The sequence below is a fragment of the Schistocerca cancellata genome, chromosome 4, assembly GCF_023864275.1.
Source record: "Schistocerca cancellata isolate TAMUIC-IGC-003103 chromosome 4, iqSchCanc2.1, whole genome shotgun sequence".
Lineage (NCBI taxonomy): Eukaryota > Metazoa > Arthropoda > Insecta > Orthoptera > Acrididae > Schistocerca > Schistocerca cancellata.
In genome coordinates this window covers 203626606-203654401 of record NC_064629.1, presented here as the reverse complement: position 1 = coordinate 203654401, position 27796 = coordinate 203626606, and the positions used below count along the sequence as shown (strand labels likewise).

General features: G+C 36.3%; 1 protein-coding gene and 1 pseudogene across 7 annotated transcripts in view; both read left to right on the top strand.

Moving 5' to 3' along the window:
- LOC126183483 (nuclear factor 1 X-type) overlaps positions 1 to 27796 on the top strand; it is a 580732-nt gene that overhangs the window by 545405 nt on the left and 7531 nt on the right. For 6 of the 7 annotated variants that reach the window (XM_049925509.1, XM_049925504.1, XM_049925507.1 and 3 more), the window contains 2 exons: positions 8371 to 8603; positions 21500 to 21737. In XM_049925509.1, the coding sequence (XP_049781466.1) occupies positions 8371 to 8603; positions 21500 to 21737 (471 nt within the window). Of the gene's footprint in view, positions 1 to 2316; positions 5217 to 8370; positions 8604 to 21499; positions 21738 to 27796 lie in introns of those variants that run through there. The other variant, XM_049925510.1, reaches the window with a different exon arrangement.
- On the top strand, positions 11230 to 11348 carry LOC126186082 (5S ribosomal RNA; annotated as a pseudogene).

Below are 27796 nucleotides of genomic sequence, written 5' to 3'. Positions count from 1 at the left end.
GAGTATCTATGTAGATGAGGATGTATATCTAGAGACAGACTGTCAAGTTCAGCTTTTTTGTTGATGGAATATAACACTGTCCTTAAATTTGACTTCAGTGACATATCAGTGCATTTGCTGTGCTCAAAGTGAGGAAATGGACAGTAAAATTACAGTAAGAACACAATTCCTGGAAATGAAGGTGTTCTCAACAGTTAAATATAGCCCTTTTTGTGTTTTTTTTAGTTCCTGTTAATGACTCATATGTTGTTAACAGTTTCGTTCTTCATTGTACATCATGATAAAATCATTGTACAGTAGCTGCTGCAAACAATAAACATAGATTTTGTTTTACTTTCAATCCTTTAGGAAATGTTGTAAAATTTGTAGTTTATATCTACAGTGGTACATACAATTTGTTGTGTGTATAATTTTTCATCCATATAGCTCATTCAAATAACATTTTTCAATAACACTTCATTTTTATGAAACCTACATTACAAATTATGAAATTTCCTATATCTGTGTGGAAAAAAGTTTTTCTGGGGCGGGGAGGAGGGGGGGGGCAGCTTAGGCAGTTCTGCAAGGGGCATAGCATCTCCTTAATACGACTCTGGCTATGGGTCCAAGCCAGCAGCCCTGAACATTGTGCAGATGAGCAGCCATGAGGGCAAGGAAGGGAGAGACAGCAGGGTTCACTGGTGGACAGGGGAGGGGGGTTGTATGTGTGAAATACTCCAATCAATGGGTCCACCCAAGCTGGCCTTTTGCTATGATATGGCGATGGCTGAAGTAGAGTATTGGAAATGGCTTTGTCACTTTTAAGTTTGAAAATACGTTTTGCTGTACCTTTGTTCCCGCAGAAGATCACACCATATCTAAACAAGCTGTTCATATATGCATAATAGGCTCACAACAAAGCTCAGTGCTACAACTGTCCCGTAGCATTCTTAGTACACATCGTCATTTACATAGCTGTTTTATTCAAAAATTCTAGATGATTTTCTCATCTCAAGTGTTCATCCATCCAATTGCCAAAAAATTTGGCATGGGCAACTTGTGTAATATTGCAATTCTCTAACTGAAATCTCATGATGCTTGTAACTTAAACTCTGTTATTACTGAAATTCATCTATACCATTTTTACTTATTTACATCCAACGTATTATCTCCAAACCACTCTCTGGCCTCATTTACTGTCATAGAGACTTTCTGCTGAATGTCATCCTTAGTGCGTCCTTCCATAAAAATAATGTTGTCATTGGCAAATAAAAATGCATTTGCTCTCATCAAGTGGCTTGATAAATCACTGATATATACGAGGAATAAAAGAGGACTTAACTCAGAACCCTGGGCACTCCCATATCTAAATTTTTGTACTTGGAAGGTATTCCGTGTCTTTGTATTCTCTGTTTCTAGGAGTGATAGGAGTAGAACAAATTGTAGGTTAATCCCCAGACCATATTTCAATGTATTTTCATAAGCAGTAAGTTACCGTATGCCTTATTAGATCAAATACCTTGTATAAATATAAGAATTTGTATCCGACACAGTTAGGACCACTCTCATGAAATGAAAGACTGCTGGTTCTGTTGATCTGTTCTTCCTAAACCCATTCTGATAATTAGTGATTATTTTATTTTTGTTCATAAAATCAGCTCATCTTTCATACATTGCTCTTTTGATTACTTTATAATAAAATGTGTCAGTAGTGACATAGCAGAATATCAGTAGAACTGCATTGAATCCCTCTGAGAAATGTAGAAACAGCCCTTTTAACAAAAACTTTCTAACACTTTTTTATCTATGTGAATTTCTTTACTGTAGAAACCATTAAAAATATTATAGTTTTGCAGCAAGTTGCTTGCTGTTGGACAACATTTTCTCTGTAAAAGAAATCCAGAATTGAAGACTACTTAGTTAAATTACCTACCTAACAATACATTCTTATAACTTCTATCATGCAGTGATATAATTTTGTTTTCATGCAGTGATACAATTTTGTCAGGTCATTAATCAGCTAAATTCATTTGTTATACATTGTAGCTTTTCTGAAATCAGTTTTGCAGTTTTATACATTTGAAACCATTGTGCTGATTTATTCTGTGAAATATATCCAGTATTTCAGAAGTATCTTCTACATAATACTTTTTTTCTGTATAAAATTTTAATGTATCCTGAGAGTTTAAGAGTCACTAATGTTTTGTTTATTATTTTATGCGTTATATTAAAGTTATGAAGAGAATCTCTAAAATTTTAAAACATAATGTACCTATTAGAAATTTTTGCAAGAAATGTCATTTTAATTTTCTTTTACTCTTTCCATGAATTTTTCAGGTGGAATGAATTGACAAAACTTAGACATCTGTAATCAAGACATGAGGGATGTGATTTAAAGAAACCATGAGACAGACCTAAATGATATATTTTTTATCTGAGGCACCATTTCAAATGAAGTGACAGGGAAAGTTAATACTCATAGCGCACCAAGGACTAATGAATACCAAGAGCCCTCTGGTTTAGTGAAACAACTTGTGGGCAGACATTGTTGACAAATTCTCAAGTCAAAGAGCAATATTATATAAAAGCTGACTATAATGAATATATCATGTACATTTCATATATTCTGGAATCTCTCCACTATAAATCATAATCAACTTCACCAGCTAAAAGATTGGGACTTAATACTGTGAATAATGAGTCAACATGTTACTTAAATTCAGTTGAATAGTGTTCTACACACTACACATATGCCAGTTAATTTATTCATTTCATTCATGTATACATATTCCTAAATGTGATTTCAGACTGCAAATATCAGTACTGGTGCAAAAGTAGTTACAGACTTTTGTGTAATTCTCCGGCATAAAACAACTAGGAAACAGCTTAGAGAAGTGTGAAACAACACATTTTTGATCAAGTTATAATCAAGGAATGTGCAGGACCCTTGCATGGAGTAATAATATATGTGATGGATGACATTTGCACCCCAGATTAGAAATAAATGGAATTACTGTGTGTATGTATTTTGAATAGAAACCACACATTTCATGCACATTCAGTGAATAAAGGCCATAGAATTCCCATAGATTAAATAAATGAAGGTGTGCTGTTCAGAATATTTGCACCATAACCTAGCATCTGGATGCAACATACCTGTTTCATTTATTAACAGATAATGATTTTTTGGCTATTTCAGAACAAAGTAGTGAAAATGTATTTCAGTTCACTTATGGAATATTTATTTGCTCTGGTCTGGGCATCATTAGCAGTCCTACAATACTTCAATAATGGTTTTGGAAAACTGCAGAAAAAATCATAATTATACCATAAAAACATATAAAACAAGTATTGGGTCTTCTACCCAGATGCTGCTCTGTCACTGCCATTGTAAGCTTAATGCTACACTGTGGGGATTTGATTGAACATAAATACACACTTTAAAGGCAATTTGCACCTCCTAGGTGTAATTCAGACAGGTCAGAGATAGTAAACTGTGATTACTTTTTACAACAGTTGTGTATAACTACAATTTAATAGTACCCAAAGTTCAAAAAATGTCTTGGATTTTTAATACTTAAGATGGGTCTGATTATACACAGTCCATATAATCTTTCTCATTTGTTGTGTACTTAAGTGCTCCTCATTGTCTTTCTGATTAAAACTCTACTCTTGACTCACATTAGCAAACCATTACTGCCCATGTCATCAATCTGCCATGTCCACAGTTTTCCCGATATATTAGTATCTGTCAGTTTTTCTTCTGCTGTATTTACAGAGTCAAATTGAAAAAAAACTGTGATATTTATTTACTTTCCAGAATGTGTATTCAATGTAGCTGTGCAGTATTGTGTTTTATTGGCAGTTTTTGTACTGTTATCAAGATTTGACCATATAAGTCATTGTTTCAGTTTTAATGAGTTCATTCATCTGTTGTTATTATGTTTTTGCTTTGTGCAAAAATCCTTGCATATTTTTAAATATTAATTCAATTAAAAGCTTAACTCAAAAGAGATTTATTTAATTTGTTTTCCACCAAACTGTGGAGCTGTAGTATTTCATAAATTACTTTATTTTTCCCCCATGTACTCATGGTATCTAACTGTCCTCTTTTCCACATTTTCAAACAAAAGTAATAGGGTCCACTTCTGCAGATGTATATACAATTTCCTCCAATTATATTGTATAATAGACTTTGTTGGTCTTGCAGATGTTCATTTTACAAACAAGAACTTGTATTATTATAAAACAAATGAACAATACTGTAATCAAGCCTGTCAGAAATTACCGTATAATCCTCCAATATATCCAAACCTTCAACATATCCCCATACTCCTAAGTTTGACTAGTTTTATATATAATCTTAACATAACCATTATGGATAACTTATTACATATGGAAACCATAAATGTGAAATATAACTATGAAACAGAAACAGAACTATGAAATATGAAATAGAAGAGATCAGTTAGGCTGTAACCAAACTTTTCACAAATAATAATCCTCCATTACATCCAAACCTACAGCATGCACAGAGAAAATGATGGTCGTTCCCCTAATGTTATGTCTGAGTAGGTCTATGCTCGAAATTAATATAGCCATTATAGGTAACTTGGAATGACTGATTTACTGAAGAAAATTATCACAGTAACATTAATAGAGAAATATAATACAGGCTACCCAGAAATGAAATACAAAACAAACTTTTAAGATAACTGCTGACCTGAAGTTATCTACGTATTTACAACAACAATGATAAAACTTACACTGTAAATAGGCCTTCATGAAAGGGAAATATTGACAACAAACCTAATAATAAATCATATGTTGAAATATGAACACAGTGAAAATTATAGAAGAAGTGGTGATACAGTTGTGAGTATCATATGTATGTTAATAAGAACCTCAAAACAGTGAATTTCAGCTGTATGGAAAGTAGCTGAAGACGAAAATTTTCATCTTAGTTCAAATGTTATCAGCAGTCTTGCAACAGTTTTAATGTGCAGTTTGTGATCATTGTGAAAGAATGATCCTGCTATGAAAATGTTTCTGAGCTGAAATATAAAGATTTTCATATTCAGTTACTGTGGTACTAACTAACTAACCAACTAACTGTATGTGATTTTGTACTCTATACATTTGTAGTACATTTTTGCACTGGATAATTATCTTAGTTCACCTTTAATGTATATGTATATCTATATGTTATGTAATGCTGTGTAAATTTTGTGATGAAATATATCCATATATTTAAAAATCATAGTTTTTTTTCCTTTATTAATCCAGTCTTGTTCCATGTTTCAAGGTTCTGTAGCCAGAAATCTGACAAATTCTGTTTGTGAGTCCCCTTCCCAAACCCATTTCATTCCGAATTAACACTTTTCTTACATAAAATCCTAATTTTTAATCATTTTATTATGAGCTTATTCAGTTTTTTTTATTTTCTGCAGTACATAAATGTCCGGAAGTGGCATTGTATTGTTTAATATTAGGTGACAAACTAAATTAGATTAAAAATAGTACACTTAAAGGACATGTTATGGAACAAATAAACAAAATAAATTGCTCAAATTATATTTTTAATAAATATTTAGCTACTAATAATGGTTTTAAAATTATTTATGTACCTGCATTTAACACATACCCAATAAGACACCATATGTAACTAAAAATTAAATGTAATGTTTTTCATTAGGTTCATTCCACTTTTTAACATCTTTTTATATATGTATATACAAAATTTTATAGTGAATGTGTTCAGTAGATTCACACTCTATACATCATACATCTTGCATTAAAGAGCATTGATTGGTTTCATTTCATTGAGATTTGTGCATTCCATGATATGTTATAAATTTATATATATATTTCAAGTGGTACCATGACTGTCAATATGGCTATTTCTTGATCCTAATTTCATTTCAATTGCAAAAAATATGCAGGACTTTCATCGTTACTGTGATATCAATTAGTAGAACATTAGATCTAGGTGTATCAGCTGCTGTTTTTTCTGCCACAAACATTACTCCTATAGCACAATGAACTGTTTTAACTGTGCATATTAGTAATGACTAATAACAGTGCATTATTTCTGCACTTTTTCTTGTAAGTTATGGTTATTGACATTTCCCTTAATCACATGTGCGTCATTAGTAACACATCTATTGAACAGCTGTAGCCTGTAACCAAGATAAGTTGCTCCATCCTGGAAACTGTAAGTAAAGTGCTTCTAATGAGGAGACATGTATTCAGCTCCTCCTGAATTATATATTTCAGTAGCTGCGCACCTTTTCAGTGCATAGTGCTCTTGGCGAAATATTCAACTTCCTTTAAAGGTATAGGTGCAGGTTAATAAGTCATTTCACTCTCTGCTGTTCATTTTTGATACTTTAATGTGAGGGAACCCTACCCCCTTTGCATTTGTAACTTTTCCACTTCTGTGTTTCCATTTTAATTGCTGGTGAACCTATTTTTATGCTAATAGGTACTGATGTTTTCTGTCCCAGTGTCTGTACTTTAGCTAGTTATTCCAAATAGTGACAACATAAAATTATTTTACTTTGATTTTCAACACTTACCTGTATTTAAAATGTATTAATAATTAGTTATTGACATGAAACAGAAAATTTAGTTTCTGCTTCTCCAATTTTGAAGGGCTTTCTGTGTAATATAGATACTCTATGAATGCCATGAAGAAGGATAACTTTTGTGGCTATAGAATAAACCCATTAATATTTTTCTGTGTCATATAGTGCTCTATCATTGTTTTAAAGATTGTATCCCTAATTGTAACTGTAACACTCTGTTTCTCTCTTTTGTGACCTCTTAGTGGTCATTTATATGGAAATATATGTAGCTTTCTTGAACCCCATTACTCTAATGTCTATTAGTGCTGATTTATAGAGCTGATGTTCTCAAGAACAAAATATGATGATATGAATCCAAACAACCACTGGCAAATAAACATGGTTTTATCTAATTATCAAATATTTTAACCAAAAAAGTTTTGCTGTAGACAATGTAATCTAAATCTTAGGCAACATCCATACTATACACTACTTCATACCTTTCCTTAATACAGTTATTTACCTAATTTTACAAAACCTGATTTTTCAATTTATCTAGCCTCTTTCTGTCCTTACAGACACCGTCTTACTTGTGTTTACAAATTCTTGTTAGAATATTTATCATCATAATATGCCACTTCTTTCTAAATAATGTGCACCACTCTGATTGGAATGTTGGTTATTTGAAACATATTTGTTTCTGGATTAGAGAAACCATCACATTCAGAGCTGCAGATACCATTTCAAAGAGTAGAGGATGTTGGTTCATGAGAAAAATGTCATCAAGCTGTTCCATGCTGTTCACAAATGTTTTTAAATAAATATTTTTAGTGTCAGCATGTAGTAATCTGATGAGAGTGGTCTGCAGTGCACATTATAATTCAGGAAAGTCTGCATATATCAACAGCTGGAGTGATAAGGAAAATGTCAATGTTACATAATATTTACAGCTTGCAATAAAATGTGAAAGATTTTAATTAGGAAAATGTACCAAAGAAATTTATAGCCTTTACAACATACAGTTTGTATTCCGAACTATTTATGAGTTCTTACAGGTAGTAAAATCTGTTATTGTTTATATCTGTGATAAAGACTACAGCAAAATAGCTGCTATCATTGCACAACATTTCCCATTTATTTTGTAATTTCCTTTTATCAGCCACTGTGTTGTGTGATGTATTGGCAAATGAGAAGGAAAAATATTAACTCTGATATAAAGAGACTAATGAGGACTATTCATTGTGCTTAACTGAATTACATTTGTCTTATTTTTAAGCCCATTTGATTTAACTCAATAAACACTTTGAAAAAGTGTAGTGTTGGAGTTATCCTAAAGTCACCTATTATGATTTACTGAAGTATCGTTAGCCAGCAAATTTACATATTGGTAAATATCTCAGTCTAATTCAGTGCCAGGTTGTGGCACAATAAACTGCTCTTGCTCACTCATAACTATTATCCTTCAGATAAATATTATCTCTTCAGTACTTCTAAATTGCAATTTTTGATAATAACTGAATGCCTTCCAAAGATATTGCACTTGTGAGTAAGTGCTGCTACTAGCCTAACTATTAACATCCAAGCCATACAGGATTTGAAAGAGAAGACTAAATCATTGCTTATCTATTTTTTCAAAATAAATTAAGGAAAGTCAAAGAAGAGTTTCATAGTATCTATTAGTGTTAGTGTAATAACACTTTCTTCAATACAATGGGTTTCTAAAAGAAGACCAGTCACAGTTCATTTTAAATTAATTCTCTTACTTTATCATCAAAATAATTTATCTGATAACATTTTTGAGTGTATGGAGATGTGATGCCTCCAGGTGAGCTGACAGTGACTTCAGCGAGCTCCCCACCATCGTCTGGGACCCCACCAATAGCAGAAGGTTCTCCAAGAGATGGCCGCACACCAGTCCAGGGAAATGCACTGAGTCCATCACCTCCTGTCAGCTCAGCAGCAGTTGATGTGGTCCCCACAAGCCGCACTGTTGTCAGCAGTCCATTCTCGGTCAGCCGTGAATATGCATTCACTCACATTCACACCCAACCAGGACAGGTTAGTTACAGTTAAATTTCTACAACCAAAACAGTCTCTGAGTTTAGTTGTATTTTTGCATATATCCATACTACTAGCAAATATGGTGTAGCATCATTAATGAGAATAAGATCAGTATTTTATACAATATGTCATAAATTAAGTACTCAGATGAAAAGAAATATGAATGAAAAATTCCTCCAGTCAAGATGTGCTGCTTAGTTTATCATGAACATCAAAGTTTTAAACAACAAAAACACACTAATTTGCAGATTAGTAGTCTCTTGGAATCTATGTGATGGACAGAGTTGGCAGCTGAGGTGGCTATTGTGACCTTCAGTAAGTTTAGTCAGCATAGTGTTGCATGAACTGTTGACAACCTCTAGGACGATGGCTGATAGGTGCTGGAAATGACAGTGGAGTGGATATTTCTCATGTCAGTACTGACAAGAGATATTCATAACCCTGATGGGGGAAGGTAATTCAAACCTACAATACTGGATGGTATTGTATAATGAGCAGACACTCAGCTTTCAATGGAAAGAGTGTGGCTTCAGCTGCCAGACTGCAATCGTGTGTGTGTGTTTGTGTTTGTGTGTGTGTGTGTGTGTGTGTGTGTGTGTGTGTGTGTGTGTGTGTGTGTGTGTGTCAATGACTCAACACTTCTGTTATTATGTGAGTGGTCTTCTTCATTTGTAGATTATTCACATTCTACCAAAATTTTCCAGTCTATGGTTTTTAAACATAGCTTTGTAAGAGCCTACTAGTTCTTTATCCCTATTAAAAAACATGATCAGATAACATTTTTCATTTTGAAGAAATACTGAGGAATAACTTCCTGAGTCAAAACAAGGCCCCGGGAGTAGACAACATTCCATTAGAACTACTGACGGCCTTGGGAGAGCAAGTCCTGACAAAACTCTACCATCTGGTGAGCAAGATGTATGAGACAGGTGAAATACCCTCAGACTTCAAGAAGAATATAATAATTCCAATCCCAAAGAAAGCACGTGTTGACAGATGTGAAAATTACCAAACTATCGGTTTAATAAGTCACGGCTGCAAAATACTAACGCGAATTCTTTACAGACGAATGGAAAAACTAGTAGAAGCCGACCTTGGGGAAGATCAGTTTGGATTCCGTAGGAATATTGGAACACGTGAGGCAATACTGACTGTACAGCTTATCTTAGAAGCTAGATTAAGGAAAGGCAAACATACGTTTCCAGCATTTGAAAACTTAGAGAAAGCTTTTGACAATGTTGATTGGAATACTCTCTTTCAAATTCTGAAGGTGGCAGGGGTAAAATGCAGGGAGCAAAAGGCTATTTACAATTTTTACAGAATGCAGAATGTAGTTATAAGAATCGAGGGGCATGAAAGGGAAGCAGTGGTTGGGAAGACAGTGAGACAGGGTTGTAGCCTTGCCCCAATGTTATTCAATCTGTATATTGAGCGAGCAGTGAAGGAAACAAAAGAAAAATTTGGAGTAGCTATTAAAATCCATGGAGAAGAAATAAAAACTTTGAGGTTCACCGATGACATTGTAATTCTGTCAGAAACAGCAAAGGACTTGGAAGAGCAGTTGAGCAGAATGGATAGTGTCTTGAAGGGAGGATATAAGATGAACATCAATAAAAGCAAAACGAGGATAATGGAATGTAGTCGAATTAAGTCGGGTGATGTTGAGGGTATTAGATTAGGAAATGAGACACTTAAAGTAGTAAAGGAGTTTTGCTATTTGGGGAGCAAAATAACTGATGATGGTCAAAGTAGAGAGGATATAAAACGTAGACTGGCAATGGCAAGGAAAGCGTTTCTGAAGAAGAGAAATTTGTTAACATCGAGTATAGATTTAAGTGTCAGGAAGTCGTTTCTGAAAGTATTTGTATGGAGTGTATCCATGTATGGAAGTGAAACATGGACGATAAATAGTTTAGACAAGAAGAGAATAGAAGCTTTTGAAATGTGGTGCTACAGAAGAATGCTGAAGATTAGATGGGCAGATCACGTAACTAATGAGGAGGTGTTGAATAGGATTGGGGAGAAGAGAAGTTTGTGGCACAACTCGACTAGAAGAAGGGATCGGTTAGTAGGACATGTTCTGAGGCATCAAGGGATCACCAAGGGCAAGGTGGAGGGTAAAAATCGTAGAGGGAGACCAAGAGATGAATACACCAAGCAGATTCAGAAGGATGTAGGTTGCAGTAGGTACTGGAAGATGAAGAAGCTTGCACAGGATAGAGTAGCATGGAGAGCTGCATCAAACCAGTCTCAGGATGGAAGACCACAACAACAACAACAACTTCTTTATTTGTAGATTATTCACATTCTACCAGAATTTTCCAGTCTGTGGTTTCTAAACATAGATTTGTAAGAGACTACTAATTCTTTATCCCTATTAAAAAACATGATCAGATAACATTTTTCATTTTGAAGAAATACTGAGGAATAACTGCAAACCCATGGTGAATATATGAAGGTAGCAGTCAGCAGTGCTCTATCTCATTTCCGTTTGGTCTAAAAATAAGACATTAAATGAGGCAGTTGTAAGTTATTCCTTCACTCATTTCAAAAGGTTTTTGTAAGGGTCTGTTGTTATCATCTGGGTATTTGAAAGATAAATGAAGTGCTTTCAAGTTATAATGCCAACAGCCTTGCCACAGTGGTAACACTGGTTCCCATCAGATCACCAAAGTTAAGTGCTGTCGTGCTTGGCTAGCACTTGGATGGGTCACCGTGTGGGCCTGCCAAATGCTGGTGGCAAGCGGGATGCACTCAGCCCATGTGAGGCCAATTGAGGAGCTACTTGATGGACAAATAGTGACATCGGCTACGAAGTTTGTTCAAGTTATAACACCTCTGATTTTTTTCTCACAAACCAATCATGCGAAAAAGGTGAAGCGTTTGTGACTTCTCGACATAATCTCCCTGCAGCTATATACATTTTTCACAACATCAATGCAATTTTTCCATGTGACTACAAACGCTTCCTTAGGAGTCTGGTTTGACCTCTGAAAATCACTGATGCAATAGGATCATGGCTAGTGAATGTACAACCATAGAGAGTGTCTTTCATCATTTGAATCAGCCAAAAGGCACTAGGTGCCAGGCCCAGTGAGCAAGGAAAATGAGAAATCACTTCGAAGTTGTTGTTATGAAGAAACTGCAGTATTACATTGACTGGTGCCATATTTCCGTGCTCTTTTATGTTCTTTATACCTTATTTCAAATGTTCTGCAGGTCTGCTGATTGTAATAAGGTATTGGCATAAAAAACATAAAATAGCTTGGATATATGGCACCAGGCATTCAACATTTTCAGAACACATCTGACAAGAAAAACACCACCCCACCACAACAGAAACAGACATGAAAATCTCTGTAAGTCTACCTTTATACTGGACGGTTGCAGGACCTTGGCTATTCAATATAAAATGTCAAATCAAAACACCTTCATCTGTCTAAATTTTCTGTCTTGCTTTATGTTTGTTTACATTTGTCACCAGTTTCAGAGTTACATTACACTATCTTCAGACCCCCAGACCAATGTGTAGGAAGAATCCCACCTCTTTTAAAATCAAAATAGAGGCCAGCATACAGTCACTAGTATCTGTAGACATCTTTTAACAATGCGATCCATTCAATCATCGCCTGCAGATTGCCCACTCTACATCACGCACCTGTACCATAGTGAAGCAATAATTTACAAAAATGAAGTTTGCACATTAGCTTGCCAGCAGATGATGATCGAAGGGATTACTTTGTTAAAAGAAATATATTGATACCACCAGCTGTATGCTGACCCCTATTTTAATTGTATAAAATGTAGGATTCTTCCTACACATTGGATAGGGAGTCTGAAGATGGCATAATATAATGCTAAAACTGGTAGAAAAAGTGAAATAAAACTAGAAATTTAGAGTGCTGAAATTTTTTCATTTGCCACTTTAGACAAGAAAATAGTCAGATACAGAAATAAGAAACATCTCCAAACTCAACAAGAGAACTTCCAAATCCAAAAAGGCAATAATAGAAAAGAAACACGTAATAAATGACCAAACAAACATCAGTAATCAAACGTTATTCAAAATAATAAAACATGTAGTAGATAAAGATTAACCCCCCTAGTTACCACAAAACAGTATCATATAAACAAGGCTATATCCCCATCCTCTATCACACTGAGAGAAACAGCAGACACTTTTGTTACCACTAAAACTAAACAAAATACAAATGCATTCCAAACATCAAAACAAAGTGCACAAAATGGTGAGATGGCAGTGGTTCTTCACAACACAAAAATGCGAATATAGTTAGCGTTAGTGAAAAGTTCTGCGTGCTAAAATTGACCACACATATGCAGAAGACTATGAAGAATGGCATAAGAAACAAAACAAAAACATGAGTAATGATAATTATTGATACTGTTTATAGTAGTAAGCTATGGCATGAGAACTCTTCATGCTCCTAACAAACCAGAATTATAAGAAAAACTATATTGTTACAGTGACCACAGTAGATTCTTTAAAAGAAAAGTGAAATGCATTTTGTTATAATTAGACTTCATTACACTTGCAGAAGATTGTATTTAACCTATATGACTTGTATGATGTGACTGCAGAAAAAAAGAGGCCGGGAAACAAACAAGACAACATGTATTGCCTAGCAGCATGCCACATGCACAGCCTGGTGCCTGGTGATCATCCATCAGCATCATGGTACCCACCTGTGGGGCTCTTTTTCCATTTTTAGGTCTTCATGCAATATTGTGTGCCCAGATTCCATAAAAATGCCAACTTTGGAGGCTATGCATTCCACATTCATATAATGATCCTCCAAAACAACTTTTTCCACTCACTCTATAATGTTATCAGACAGGCTGGTGCTAGACTGAGATCGTCTTGATTTGTTATCCCACAATATTCTAGCTTCTTTTAGCTGTCACACCTATGAACACACATTAGACACAGCCATGCATGTATCACTCATCTAGAAATGAATTTGCCATTGGTGTCACGCCATGCAAATGTGGAAAATGAAAACATCACCATTTTACAGTAGTCAATCTTGCCACTGACAATAAAGTTCTGTGTGCTGTGCTCTGCCACACATTCACAACAAGTTCACACACATTTTAAAACAAACCTCTTGTTTCTGTGTGCTTCCAATCCTGAGGGGAAAGAAAGAGGTGTCATAACTTGAATGCACCTCGTAAGGTTGTTTTGTGTTATCATTGTCCTAAGAAACAAGTCATAAACTGGTGACTGCCAGTATATTGCAGGTATATGTTGCCAAAGATGTGTAATGGAACTAGCACGTAAGAACAGTAGTAGGAAATGTGAATGGCTGATTAGCTTTATTGGGAGAATTTTAGGAAAATGAGCTTCGACTGTAAAGGAGACCTTGTATAGAACACTAGTGCAACCTAGTCTTGAGTACTGCTTGAGTGTCTGGGATCCCCACCAGGTCAAACTAATGGAAGGCACTGAAGCAGTTCAGAGGCAGGCTGCTAGATTTGTTACAGACACTATTGATCAAATTTAGAGAACCAGTATTTGAATCTGACTATAGAATTAGGAGGTATATATATAGTTGTTTTTGCCTCACTCCATTTGCAAGTGGTCCATGAAAAGAAATTACTAGTAGTGATACAAGGTACCATCTGTCACACATCATATGGTAGCTTGTGGAGTATGTATGTAGATGTAGATGTAGACGTGAGTAATTCTCATGTTGAAAGTCATATTGCAATAATAATCAATATTAATGGAATGTGTATTGTGTTGCAGAAAAAAATGTAACACATTGTAGATAGAAATCAGTGAACTGAAATATAATGAATTAAAATATTTATATGCAGGTTTATAATTTTTTATTAATAATTTCAACTACTGATGTAAAATCAACTTTCTACGTTTTAGAATTATTTTCATTATAATTTGTTCTAAGAATATTGAGAATTAACTACACTCACCAATCACTGGAGGCAATTAATTTTAGTCTGTTGAAAACAGAGCAGCAACTTTAAGAAATTTCATAGTTTGTGATCTACTGCCAATATATGCAACCCTCATTTGCTAAAAGTACCTTCTCATGTGAATCCAAACTTCTGCAAACAGCAGTCTCTGATCATCATTCATTAATATGCTGTATCTACAAAATGGGGCTCTAAAACAGAAGGCAGGAGGGAAATCAGGACTGTCAGTCTATAAAATATGAACTTTTTGTAGTAACACTGAGGATAGAAGATTGGACTGAAACGATGCAAACACAAGTCACAAATTAGAAGTATGATGATTTCTTAACAAACTAATCCATCATTTTCATGCAGTCTTCCCCAAAACGACCTGTCAGAAAAAGCAGGGTCACCATACGCAATTTATTACCAAAGAAATAATTGAACTGAAGACTAGATTGAAGGAACTCAGACAAACAGGAAAGATGGAGACATTTAAACAGTATCAGAAGAAGTACAGGAAATTTATAAGAGAAGCAATAAATAGAGACATAGCAAATTCAGATCATAAAAGTAAAACAGCATGGGGCCAAATCAACACTGATATATGTAGTCAAAAGTGTAAATAGGCACCAACAGAAATTTTAGTAAACTGATGATATTGAGAACACCAAAATTACAGATGGAACAAAAATTTCGTAATCACTCAATGACAGTTTGATAGATGCTGAATAAAATTTAGAGTGTGAAAGAAGCCATCACGAGTCATAGAATCCTAGTTCACTTGGACAACCATCCGACTCAGTGTTCTGGAACCAGTGACAAAACTAGAACTCCTAAAAACAATTCAGATACTAAAGTACAAGAAATCTGCAGCAGATGGTGCTATATCAAACTGACTATTAAAGTATTATTGAACCTTTTTTGTACATAGCAAACTGCTCACTCAGAGAAGTGTATCCAGAAAAATTAAAAATAAGCAAAGTGTTACCAATAAACAAGAAAGGTGACAAATATGACACAAATAACTACAGACCACTATCTTTAATCCCTATTTTCTCAAAAGTACTAGAGATATTTATGCAAAGTAGGTTGATTTTATTTCTAGAAAAACATCCTGATTCCTGAACAACATGGTTTCCAAAAAGGGAAATCTGCAGAAACAACTATCTCAAGCCTGCCAGAATCTTTTACAGATGCATTAGACAAAAGAAACTTGGTAACTGCTATGCTTCTGGATTGTCTCAAGCATTTGACACAACCACCTACACAGCACTAATTAAAAAAACTTGAAAGCAATGGTATGCAGGGACAAACCATGCAATGGATAAAATTGTATGTTAGTAGCAAAAAGCAGTATTTTACTACATAAACTGGACGCAGATCTGAGGTCAAAGATATTATGTATGGCGTACATCAAGGATCTTTACTTAGTCCAATTTTGTTCAACTTATTTATGAATGGTATTGACGTCAGAGAGAAGAACCAAAAAATAATGTATGCTAGTGATATTACATTAGTCAGTGTAGAAGAAAATCTGGAAATGTTTGAAAAAGATGTTTTTATTTCAACAAATAACACAGTACTGTGCCCCATTCAAAATGATTTAGCCTCATTATAAATTTAAAGAAGACAATGTTCATGATGTTCATGACTAGAAAAGGAAGAACACATACATGTACTCATAGATGAAGCAAGACTGGAAGAAGCTACCTCCATAAATTTTTTGGGGCACAACATTTGACAATAAGCTCTAATGAAGACAGCATAAAAACAATAGTATTTATTATGCTAACAAACAAATTCTGTGTGCAGTGTACCATGCTTGTTCTGAACTACACTTACAGTATGGAATAAATGTTTGGAGAAACTACAGTACCAATAATTCAAAAAGAATTTTTGTAGCACAGAGAAAGCCATTAGGACCACCTGGGTAAAACCTGACTCATTCAGAACCATCTTCCATTATCTAAAAATATTGACATTTCCAGTATGGAATAAATGTTTGGAGAAACTACAGTAGCAATAATTCAAAAAGAATTTTTGTAGCACAGAGAAAGCCATTAGGACCACCGGGGTAAAGCCTGACTCATTCAGAACCATCTTCCATTATCTAAAAATATTGACATTTCCATATACATGCATATGAATAACAATAATTTTATTAATAAAAGAGAATGCTAGAAAAGAATGCAAGTCTTCGTTCAGATGACATAAGAAAAAAAGTGAGCTGAGAAGTGTATCACACAGACAGAGCTGTTGAAAAAGGTCCTTGATACCCATGTGTACAACCGGTAAAGCATCTTCCTAAGTGTCTGCAGGACAACATGAGTGAAAATATATTACAGATGCTTCTAAAGGATTATTTACTGGAAAAAGACTTTTGTGCTGTAAAGGAGTATATGTGTAAATAATGAGAAATGTTGTTTTACCTGTATTATGTACTATAATCACTTGAATATGTACTATAATCACTTGAATATATTGTATAAATCATAAAATATTATGAAAAGGATAGTTGCTACTCACCATACAGCAGAGATGCTGAGTCACATATAGGCACAACAAAAAGACTGTTAGAAAATGAGCTTTCGGCCATCAAGGCCTTTCATGAAAATAGACAAAACACACACAGTGTGTGTGTGTGTGTGTGTGTGTGTGTATGTGTGTGTTAGAACACCATGCTGTCTGATGAAAGTTCATTTTGCAACAGTCTTTTTGCTGTGCCTATCTGTGACTTGGCATCTCCACTGATTGGTAAGTAGCAGCTATCCTCTTCATAATATTGTTACATTCCAGCCAGAATTTTCCTTTGTTTGATTCTCTATGAATCGTATGTTTTTGTATGTCTGTTCTGTTGTCACCAGAGATAAGGAGAGAGGAGTATTAATCAAGAGAAAAATGTGTGCAACTTGACTATCATTATTGCCAATTTGATGTTGTATATTGTAATATAATCTAAATATTTTAAGACATTAGACTAATTAAGTCTTCTGCTCAAAATATATGAATTAATCTGTGACCCACACACTTTACAATTTTGAAGAATATCAAATGATAAAACAGTTTTGTTATGGACCACTGTGTATTTAATGCTACTTTTTGTATCAATCAGAATAGTCCATGCATTATATCCTTATGAATTTCGTGATTACTTTTAAACATGGCAACCTTTTTTTATTATGTAGGGATATTTCTTAACACTGAATTTAAAATTCATATGACTACAGCTTTCTGTAATGGATGAATTATTCTGATTGAGTTTGCTACAATATTTTTTAAAGGAACTACCCCTGTGTTTGGATGACAAACCTCCAATTGACCCAAAAAGTCCTGTTCCCCTCACTGTAATATTAGCTATTTTCTTAACTATAGTTTATTGAACAATCTGTTGATCCAGGGAAAAATCTCTTGTATACTGTATGATACAATTAGTGCTATTACTTTCCATGTTCTGTTTGTTGCAGGACAGAAAGATTTGACCCTAGATTGTGCATTTGCCTTATATTTTGAAGTGGAATTAGCATTTAAAATTGTTGAAAGAACATCAAGTGAAATTTCTTGGTGAAAAAATTGTTCAAAATCATATTTTCATTCTCTTCAGCTATATTTATTTTTCATTGTGCCCATTTTTGATGGACTGATACAGAATATGTGGAAGAAGGGAATTCAGATTTTTGCATGTCAGTCACTGTCTACTTGTTCGAAGTGATAGAAAGCTGAAGAATCTGAGGGATCTTAAAGAGAGAAAGAGCATGAGACAGGTGCAAAAGTCAGCATGAATTAAGAAGCTGTATTAGGAGATAACAGTACCTGATCAAAACAGACAACAAAAAATAAGGAGCACAGCGTTTCTGGGACAAATGGTGTAGGACGTTCACTGAAAGCACCTTATAAACTGTAATGAATATGGTATACTCTTCATTTACTTTTATTTACTGCAGATCTATTTATCTGTATGTGATATTACTGAGGGGAACAAACATTGCCAGATTGCATTTGTCATCATTATATTGTCCCAGCATCAGCTGTGATGGTATGGGGTGCCACTAAGTACACAACACAGTCACCTGTGGTTTGCATATGTTAAGGATGGTGACTGTACCCTAGGACTGAGGTGTCCAAGATGTTACGTTTCAAGAAGATAACTCACAGCTGCAGTTTGTCTGTGCTCTGTCCTGACCTACAATGATACATGTTGTTTCAGACTATTGCCCTTCCAACAACTGTCTAGATCTCTCACTCATTGGAAACATGTGGTCATGGGTTGCTGAGAGATTGGCATGCCATCACTCACCAACCACTATGGGTGATGAACTCTGGCATAGAGTTGAAACAGAATGGAATGATGTCCCCCTATCTGTCTTCCAATGTCAGTTCAGCTCAGTGCCCAGTCAGATTACAATTGCTATTACTGTCAGAGTTGGCAGCTCTGTGTACTAAATTTTGTAATTTGTATACCTCCAAATCACCCACACATTTAATCATTTATTCCTACTATACTGCATATGATCTATAAGTAAAATTTTGTTCTTTCCTTTCCTTTATGGTGTTTTAATGCCCAGCAGTGTGTATAATAAGTCAAAGTACACTACTGAACTAGAAGGTCCCTATCGACCAAACTTAGCATCTTCATTTTGATGAAACCTCTCTCTAATGAGAATAAACCAGTATACACGAGGAACATTGAGCTGTATTAATTTTCATACCCAACATTAAATATGATCCATCCAAGAATGAATATTCCTTTTAGGATATCTAAGGAAGAGGACATATATATATAGCATAACAATATCCAGAACTATTCTTCCATTGTCAGTAGCATTATATTTGCATATTACAGTATGCATGTCATTATGGTTGCATTTCTTATATCAAAAGTTTATTTACAACACTTGAATATTTTATAAATACACAATGCAAAAAAATAATAGAAATTTTTGCCACAAGAGATGTTTGTATCTTCTAGAAGTACACTGCTGCTGACATAAAACTAGTAACAAAATTTACATATTGCATACACTGACCAGTGAAAACATTATGACCACCTGCTTAATAGCTTGTTTGTCCATCTTTGGAATGAAATACACCACTGATTCTGCGAATCACAGGTCCGGCAATTCATTGGTATGTTTGTGGAGGTATGTGGCATTAGATGCTACACACAGATCATGTAATTTGCATAAATAATGGGCCGCTGATTTGTATATCCAGTGATAGTGCCTGATAGTGACCCAGATGGTTCCATAGGGAAGATTTGGTCACCAAGGCATCAACATGAGTTCACTATAGTGCTCCTCAAACCACTGTAGCATGGTTCTGGCTCCAAGACATGGACAATTATACTGCTGAAAGATGTCATTACCATCAGGGAAGACATCAAGCGTGAAGGGATACAGGTGGTTTGCAGCTATCAGTGTGTCTTCAATTACTACCACAGGTCCCATGCAAGCACAGGAGAATGTCTCCCATGGCATAATATGACTCCCATCAACCTGCATCTGTGACATGCTGCACATTTTGAGCTGCCTTTCACCTCAATGACAGCATTCACAGAGACAACCATTGATCTAATGTAGCAAAAATGTGCTTCACCCAAAGGGCTGACAAGTCTCCATGAATTGACAGTCGAATCCCAATGGTCCCATGACCACTGCAATCATAATTGACGATGTCACTGGGTCAGCATGTAAACATTTAGGGGTGGGCTGTTGCAGAGCTCAATGTTCAACAATGTACAATGAATGTTGTGCTCCAAAACACTTGTGCATGCACCAGCATTGTGCTCTTTCAGCAGAAATGCCACAGATCACCATACATTCTACTTTACAAAGCAGACAAGCCTCTGAATCCCATGTTCTGTGACAAGTCATGGTCTTCCATCCATTAAGCACCTAGTGGTAGTTTCACTGTCCTTCTACCTCCTTACATAGGTGCTAGCAACAGTGGTATGTGAACGTTCAAACAGCTTCTTCATTTTTGAGATACTCGTTCAGAGGCTGTGCATAATAATAATCTGCCCTCTCTCAAAGTTGCATATCTCAATGAATTTCCCCATCTGCAGCCCATGTCTTCATTAGGGTGATCCCCCATCCATGTTTACTTCACTTACACACTTTTGTTACCATGCCATTGCCTTCAATGCCACCAAAAGTGGCATCCAACATCATGGTGGGCAGTGATCATAATGTTTTTGCTTATCAGTGTATGTTCCCTTTATGAATTAAATGAATGTGAACACTTCTGTTCAGTGCATCTCATTTGAAATCAAGGCATAAGGCTACTGAATTTTTCAATGTGACACTTACCCCTGCTGTCTTAGAGTTCTTAATTACAAATAATTGATGGATCTGTGGTAATTTCAGACCAGTCCAAAACGTTCCTAGAATATTAATATTTATTTATTTACGTACTCTTTGCCCTTGGACTCTAGCTGATAATTTTCAGCTGAGAGTGTAGGGTGCATCATACAATTTTATACTATATATACAATGTATGTACAGTAAAGAAAATGGGGTACATTTTGTGGGTACATATGAGGTTATTACACATTTTCTGTTACAGTACAACAGCTAATATTTAATTTGACATTTAATACTCACTCGTACGGTATATATATTTCTCTGTAAGATACACTTTGAAATAATTTTTAAATGAATTTAATTTCTTTACTTGCTTAACTGATTTTAGAACCTTGTTGAAAAACGTTTTGCCTGCTTCAACAGGAGCATTCACTGTCAGTTTCAGAGTTCACTGTCTCATGTAATAATTTTCCGTTACTCTTGTGGTGTGTTCATGTACGCATGTATTTAGGAGGTTTTTAGTGTTTATTCTCACTGCTATAATATTCTGGTATATTACTTCAGCACAATGAGTCATCGCAATTTTAAAGTATAATTTTAAATTTTAAGTTCACTAGACAAAATAGCATTTTGTGTTATGGTTCTGGTTCCTTTCAGCTTTTCAGCTATTCAAGTATTAGTCCAGTTAGTGCCATGTCAGGAGTTATAAGTCCAACAAACTTGAGTATGTTCAGCTCTCCTGTAACAACTCCCCGTACAACACCAAGATCTACACCAATACCTCGCTGGAATACTCCTTTCATCAGTTTGGAGGAGGAGTACAACATGATGACACCACTGATATCTGGAAATGGCCAGAGCACTGAGTCTAATTCGGGAACACTTATAGATGATGGTAAGTATAGTATTTTTCAGAAAGTAATTACATTTTAATGAACTTGAAGTAACAACTGAAAATTTGCACAACAAATAATTGTGTGTTGTTGCCTTAACCATTTGGCTATCCTAGCATGCCTCCAAGCTTGACTCAAATTTTCATTGAAACTGATGTCTTCACCTTCGATTTCCAAGTACTACTACTACTACTACTACTACTACTACCACCACCAGAGATTCTCTCACAAGGCATGTGAAAATAGTACCAACGGAGAAAAAGTTAATGGATTCCTGTGGCTTTCATCACCACAAGGTATATACAGGGCAAGACGAAAAAAAAATTCAAGTGTGTAGAAGACATGGTCAGATCTTGATTTAACTACATACATGTACACACTGTCAGTGGGTCTATAAATGATTAAGAGTTGCAATTCCTTGGTACAGGTAGGTATCCCACAAGAGAATTAGTTTGCTCATTTTATTGCTGTTACCAGGCCTGGTAAGATATATAAGAAGCAAGAATAGCATCAAATGTTGAGTGATCTCTGTGAAGGACATGGAGATGCTGTATTCTTGTGTGAGATAATTATCAGCACCTGCAGAGTTTGGAATGGTTCTCATTGCGAGTCTCCATTTGACCAGTTGGTCAAATCATGCAATATCAAGAATTTTGGGGCATGTGGATGTGACATTGGACTACATGGAATGTGAGGGCAGACATACTTGTTGTCAAGGTTCCTGTCAACCATGTCTAACCACCACAAGTGAGGATCACTGTATTGTATACCAAGCACATCATAACCTCTTCATCTGCATCTGAAATCTGAGAACATGTACTGGACTCCCTGAAACATTCTCCATCATCCTGCAACATTGGTCAAAGACAAGCAGCAGCTAGAGCAGGGAATTATCATACCATGCAACACAACAGAAATAGCTGCATTTGGAGTGATGTTGTGACTGAGAAGAATGGACTGCTGAAGAAGGGCATTGTGCTGTGTTGAACTGCAATTCTGAACTACCTCGGGTGACCATTATCAACAAGTATGGCACTGACCTGGGTGAAGTCCCATTGTTCCAATGTTTATGAGAGTCACAGTGGTGTTACTCCTTGTTTCATGATGTGGAAAACCATAGATTATGATTTCAGGTTACAGCTGGTAGTGATTGAGTAAATTCAGATAGCACAATGGCATGTCTCAGACATCCAAAATGCTCTTGTTACCTCTCATGCGACAGTATTGTGGTGCCTTTTTGCAAAAATACAATACTTGTTGACACCTGACATGGCTCTGTGGATTGCCTGCATTATGTTGAGGTACACCCATAGCCAATAAGATCCCCAGATCCATTCAGAATGGAACATGTGTAGGTCCAGTGTGGATATCAACTCTGTCCCAGTGCCAGTATCCAGGATATCAAGAACAATTTACAACAGTTGTGGGCCAGCTTGCCTTGGGAGAGGAAACAATGCCTTTATGACATCCTTACCAACTGAATCAGTTTGTGCATCTAAGCCAGACAGGGTGCAACCTCATACTAATGAGTGGGCTCATTCTGCCATGCTCTTTGTAAATTTGATTTACTATTGTAATTACTGAACTAACATCACTTACCATCTCAACTCATGGAGCTAGATTTTGTTTCCTCCTCCATTTCTGGATGTTTCAAATTTTTGGCAGGCAGTGTATACTAAATTTAATTAAATGAAAAGAAATGAAATGACTGGATCAATGGGAATGAAACAATAAAAATATAGTGACATGAACTGATATCAGTGCAAGCTGATCACATATGCTGAACTTGTGATATAATAAACTTGTTGTGAAAATTGAATACTTATGCCTGTTGGAACTGGAATCCAAGTTTCCTGGTTAATTGTTAGGCTTAGTTCAGGCCTGGATGTGTGCTCAGAAGGTGCAGTAGTTAAGATGACTGCTTTGAATAACTAAGAAGTCTGATTTTGAGTTCAAGTCTGGCACAAATTTTCAGTTTTCACAACAGATTTATTTCATTGCAATTTCAAGATATCTAAACAATTTGCACCAATATCATTTCACATCACTCCATCTTCACTGTTTCACTTCCACTGATGCACACATTTCATTTGAGTACCTTTAATTCATTTGGTAACACATATTTTTTATCTGTCACTTACAACAATAACAAGAATATATCTCTTTATTATTCATTATTGTTTATGTTTTCCAACCATAAAGGTTTTTTTACAATCTGTTATTAAATTTAATGGGACAAGCAAGAACTGAAACATACACTCCTGGAAATTGAAATAAGAACACCGTGAATTCATTGTCCCAGGAAGGGGAAACTTTATTGACACATTCCTGGGGTCAGATACATCACATGATCACACTGACAGAACCACAGGCACATAGACACAGGCAACAGAGCATGCACAATGTCGGCACTAGTACAGTGTATATCCACCTTTCGCAGCAATGCAGGCTGCTATTCTCCCATGGAGACGATCATAGAGATGCTGGATGTAGTCCTGTGGAACGGCTTGCGATGCCATTTCCACCTGGTGCCTCAGTTGGACCAGCGTTCGTGCTGGACGTGCAGACTGCGTGAGACGACGCTTCATCCAGTCCCAAACATGCTCAATGGGGGACAGATCCGGAGATCTTGCTGGCCAGGGTAGTTGACTTACACCTTCTAGAGCACGTTGGGTGGCACGGGATACATGCGGACGTGCATTGTCCTGTTGGAACAGCAAGTTCCCTTGCCGGTCTAGGAATGGTAGAACGATGGGTTCGATGACGGTTTGGATGTACCGTGCACTATTCAGTGTCCCCTCGACGATCACCAGTGGTGTACGGCCAGTGTAGGAGATCGCTCCCCACACCATGATGCCGGGTGTTGGCCCTGTGTGCCTCGGTCGTATGCAGTCCTGATTGTGGCGCTCACCTGCATGGCGCCAAACACGCATACGACCATCATTGGCACCAAGGCAGAAGCGACTCTCATCGCTGAAGACGACACGTCTCCATTCGTCCCTCCATTCACGCCTGTCGCGACACCACTGGAGGCGGGCTGCACGATGTTGGGGCGTGAGCGGAAGACGGCCTAACGGTGTGCGGGACCGTAGCCCAGCTTCATGGAGACGGTTGCGAATGGTCCTCGCCGATACCCCAGGAGCAACAGTGTCCCTAATTTGCTGGGAAGTGGCGGTGCGGTCCCCTACGGCACTGCGTAGTATCCTACGGTTTTGGCGTGCATCCGTGCGTCGCTGCGGTCCGGTCCCAGGTCGACGGGCACGTGCACCTTCCGCCGACCACTGGCGACAACATCGATGTACTGTGGAGACCTCACGCCCCACGTGTTGAGCAATTCGGCGGTACGTCCACCCGGCCTCCCGCATGCCCACTATACGCCCTCGCTCAAAGTCCGTCAACTGCACATACGGTTCACGTCCACGCTGTCGCGGCATGCTACCAGTGTTAAAAGACTGCGATGGAGCTCCGTATGCCACAGCAAACTGGCTGACACTGACGGCGGCGGTGCACAAATGCTGTGCAGCTAGCGCCATTCGACGGCCAACACTGAGGTTCCTGCTGTGTCCGCTGTGCCGTGCGTGTGATCATTGCTTGTACAGCCCTCTCGCAGTGTCCGGAGCAAGTATGGTGGGTCTGACACACCGGTGTCAATGTGTTCTTTTTTCCATTTCCAGGAGTGTATATGAATGTAACTAAGCAAAGAACTGGACAGTAAATGCCATCATGCAAGTAAGTGCAATGTAAGTCCTATCCAATCATATGCAGCACAGTCCCAGATCTATGATATTTCTGAGCTGGGGGCAAAAAAATTGATAGTAACCCCCCCCCCCCCTGCTTCTTTGAGTGTTTGAGATAGGATGCAAAAATTTTTAAAAAACTGATTTTTCAAAAATATGATCATTTTGTAGTGCACATCATTCTGAAGAGTTTGATATATAAAACATATATGTAAAAGGAAATGTAAGACGTTATTTGGTCTTAAGTATGCTGAAGTGCAGTGCCACACCTCTTCACACAGCAGTCTTCTATTGCACATCACTGTATTTCACTCTGTGGAATTGAAATGTGTATATTTAGTAATGGAAGCCATCAAACATATATTCAGGGCAGTGGAAATTAAAATGTGCTGTGGTGCCTCTCCTACACCTATTTGGCCAGTTTGACATCCTACCTCTCTCAAAAAGAAAAAAACTCACTATTAATTCTGGGTGGGCGTATTTGTAACCAGAAGAATAAGAACTCTTCAGAAAATTTGCACTCTTTGTTGCCCATTATCTTTTGTGTGACATAAAATTAAATATCAGTAAAGACAAGAGCAAGCAATACATTACACAGCACATTTTTTTTTTTATCTCTAATCTTGCTATGGCTTTACATGTCATGCTTTCCTTTCTGCAAAAGAATCTATTACCTCATCAAAGCTTGTCAAAAATTTTGCTACATGAAAAATCAAAATGTCATTTTCTAAGACAGAAAAAGCTGTTAATATGAATAGTACTTAAGTTTCTCTATTTGATTACGTCAGTTTTGTCACTGTGTGCTAGATAAAATGAAACAAACATTTCTAATATAGCAGCAATTGTAGCACATGCCAAATAAGCAAGACAAATGGTCATTTTTTATCTACCTCATTTACATAAATAACAAGATAGAAATTAATTTTTGACATACCAATATCAAGTGCCTAATAGGCCTATTACAAGCTACAAGCAAAATGTTTTATGTTAGGAAATAGTTTCACATTTCATTCATATACTCCAGTTCCTTAAGCATGAGATCAAAAAGCAGTAGTATGAAATTTTTATATAAATTTGAAATCAGCATATTCTTCCATATAATTTGTATGATGTCCCTGTTTCTTCTTTTTCCTTGCTCTTACAAACAATCTTGTCATCCCTAATTCTGTAACTATTCCTGCTAGTGTCAAAACTTAGTCTCAAGTTAACTACACTAACCGTGCCAGAATCACCAGTTTAGTTATGCCACATTTATTCTCATGTTAGGCATTATTACATGTTTGTACAACATGTTTTCCACACTAGCCTGAGAATAGAACTTAAGCAGCTGCTAACTGGGTACTGTACAACTAGCCCTTAGTAGTGTAATGATCTGGCAAAAATTTTCTGTCAAAATTTCATTCTCTTGGATACACCAGGAAGATTACATATTAATCTTTCACACTTGTTATTCTTGTTAGTCATTTATTTCCACTCAGGTAGTCTGAATCTAAGGATTTCGCTAACAATTATACCAATGCTGATCATTTGCACACACAGTCAACCACATGAATAAATAGCAATTGGCATTAACCCATTTGAGTTTATTCAGCTCAGCTCATATAGCCCCTTCCCCTTTTGTCTGCGGGAAGGTTTTTCTATTTCTAGATATGACGGGGACTCCCCCAGCTGAGACGTCCCATACACTATGCACGCATTCAAAAATCAATTTATGATTCATTCAGAAATCAACTTAGAATGTGTTCAAAAATGTTCGAAAACCAACAAGGATGTGTTTCAAAATAATATGAATAATCGATAAACCAACGTGCCCTGGATGCTTGGTGCTTTGTGAAGCAAGGTTGTTTTCTTCAAGAATATGAATTTAGCGCCCCCTGAAATTGCCACCTGTGGCAAATACCCTGGCTCCACCCTCCCCCCATGATCTGGGCCTGAGGCAGAAAAATACAGACAATTTAGTACTGAATTTTCGTCCAGTCTAATAAGTACAAATATATTGCTAATGAAATATCAACAGTTATAATGGCTTGAAAAGTATTGCACTGCACTACTCAAAAAATGCAATACTAAGTGTGTTACAAATATCCAATACTGGAACACAATGACTGAGTGTGTTGTTTGATTTATTCATCTGTAGACAATTTACATTGTAAAATACCCTTAAAATAATTGTACAATGCTTAAATTTCTAATAAAAAGTAACAGATTTTCTCTTTCTATCAGTACAACCACTCACTTTTTCTTACACATTTGTACTTCATCGCATTAACATTATTTATCTAAGAGTGGCAGTGTTTTTTTAAGTCAATAAATAAATCTCTGAC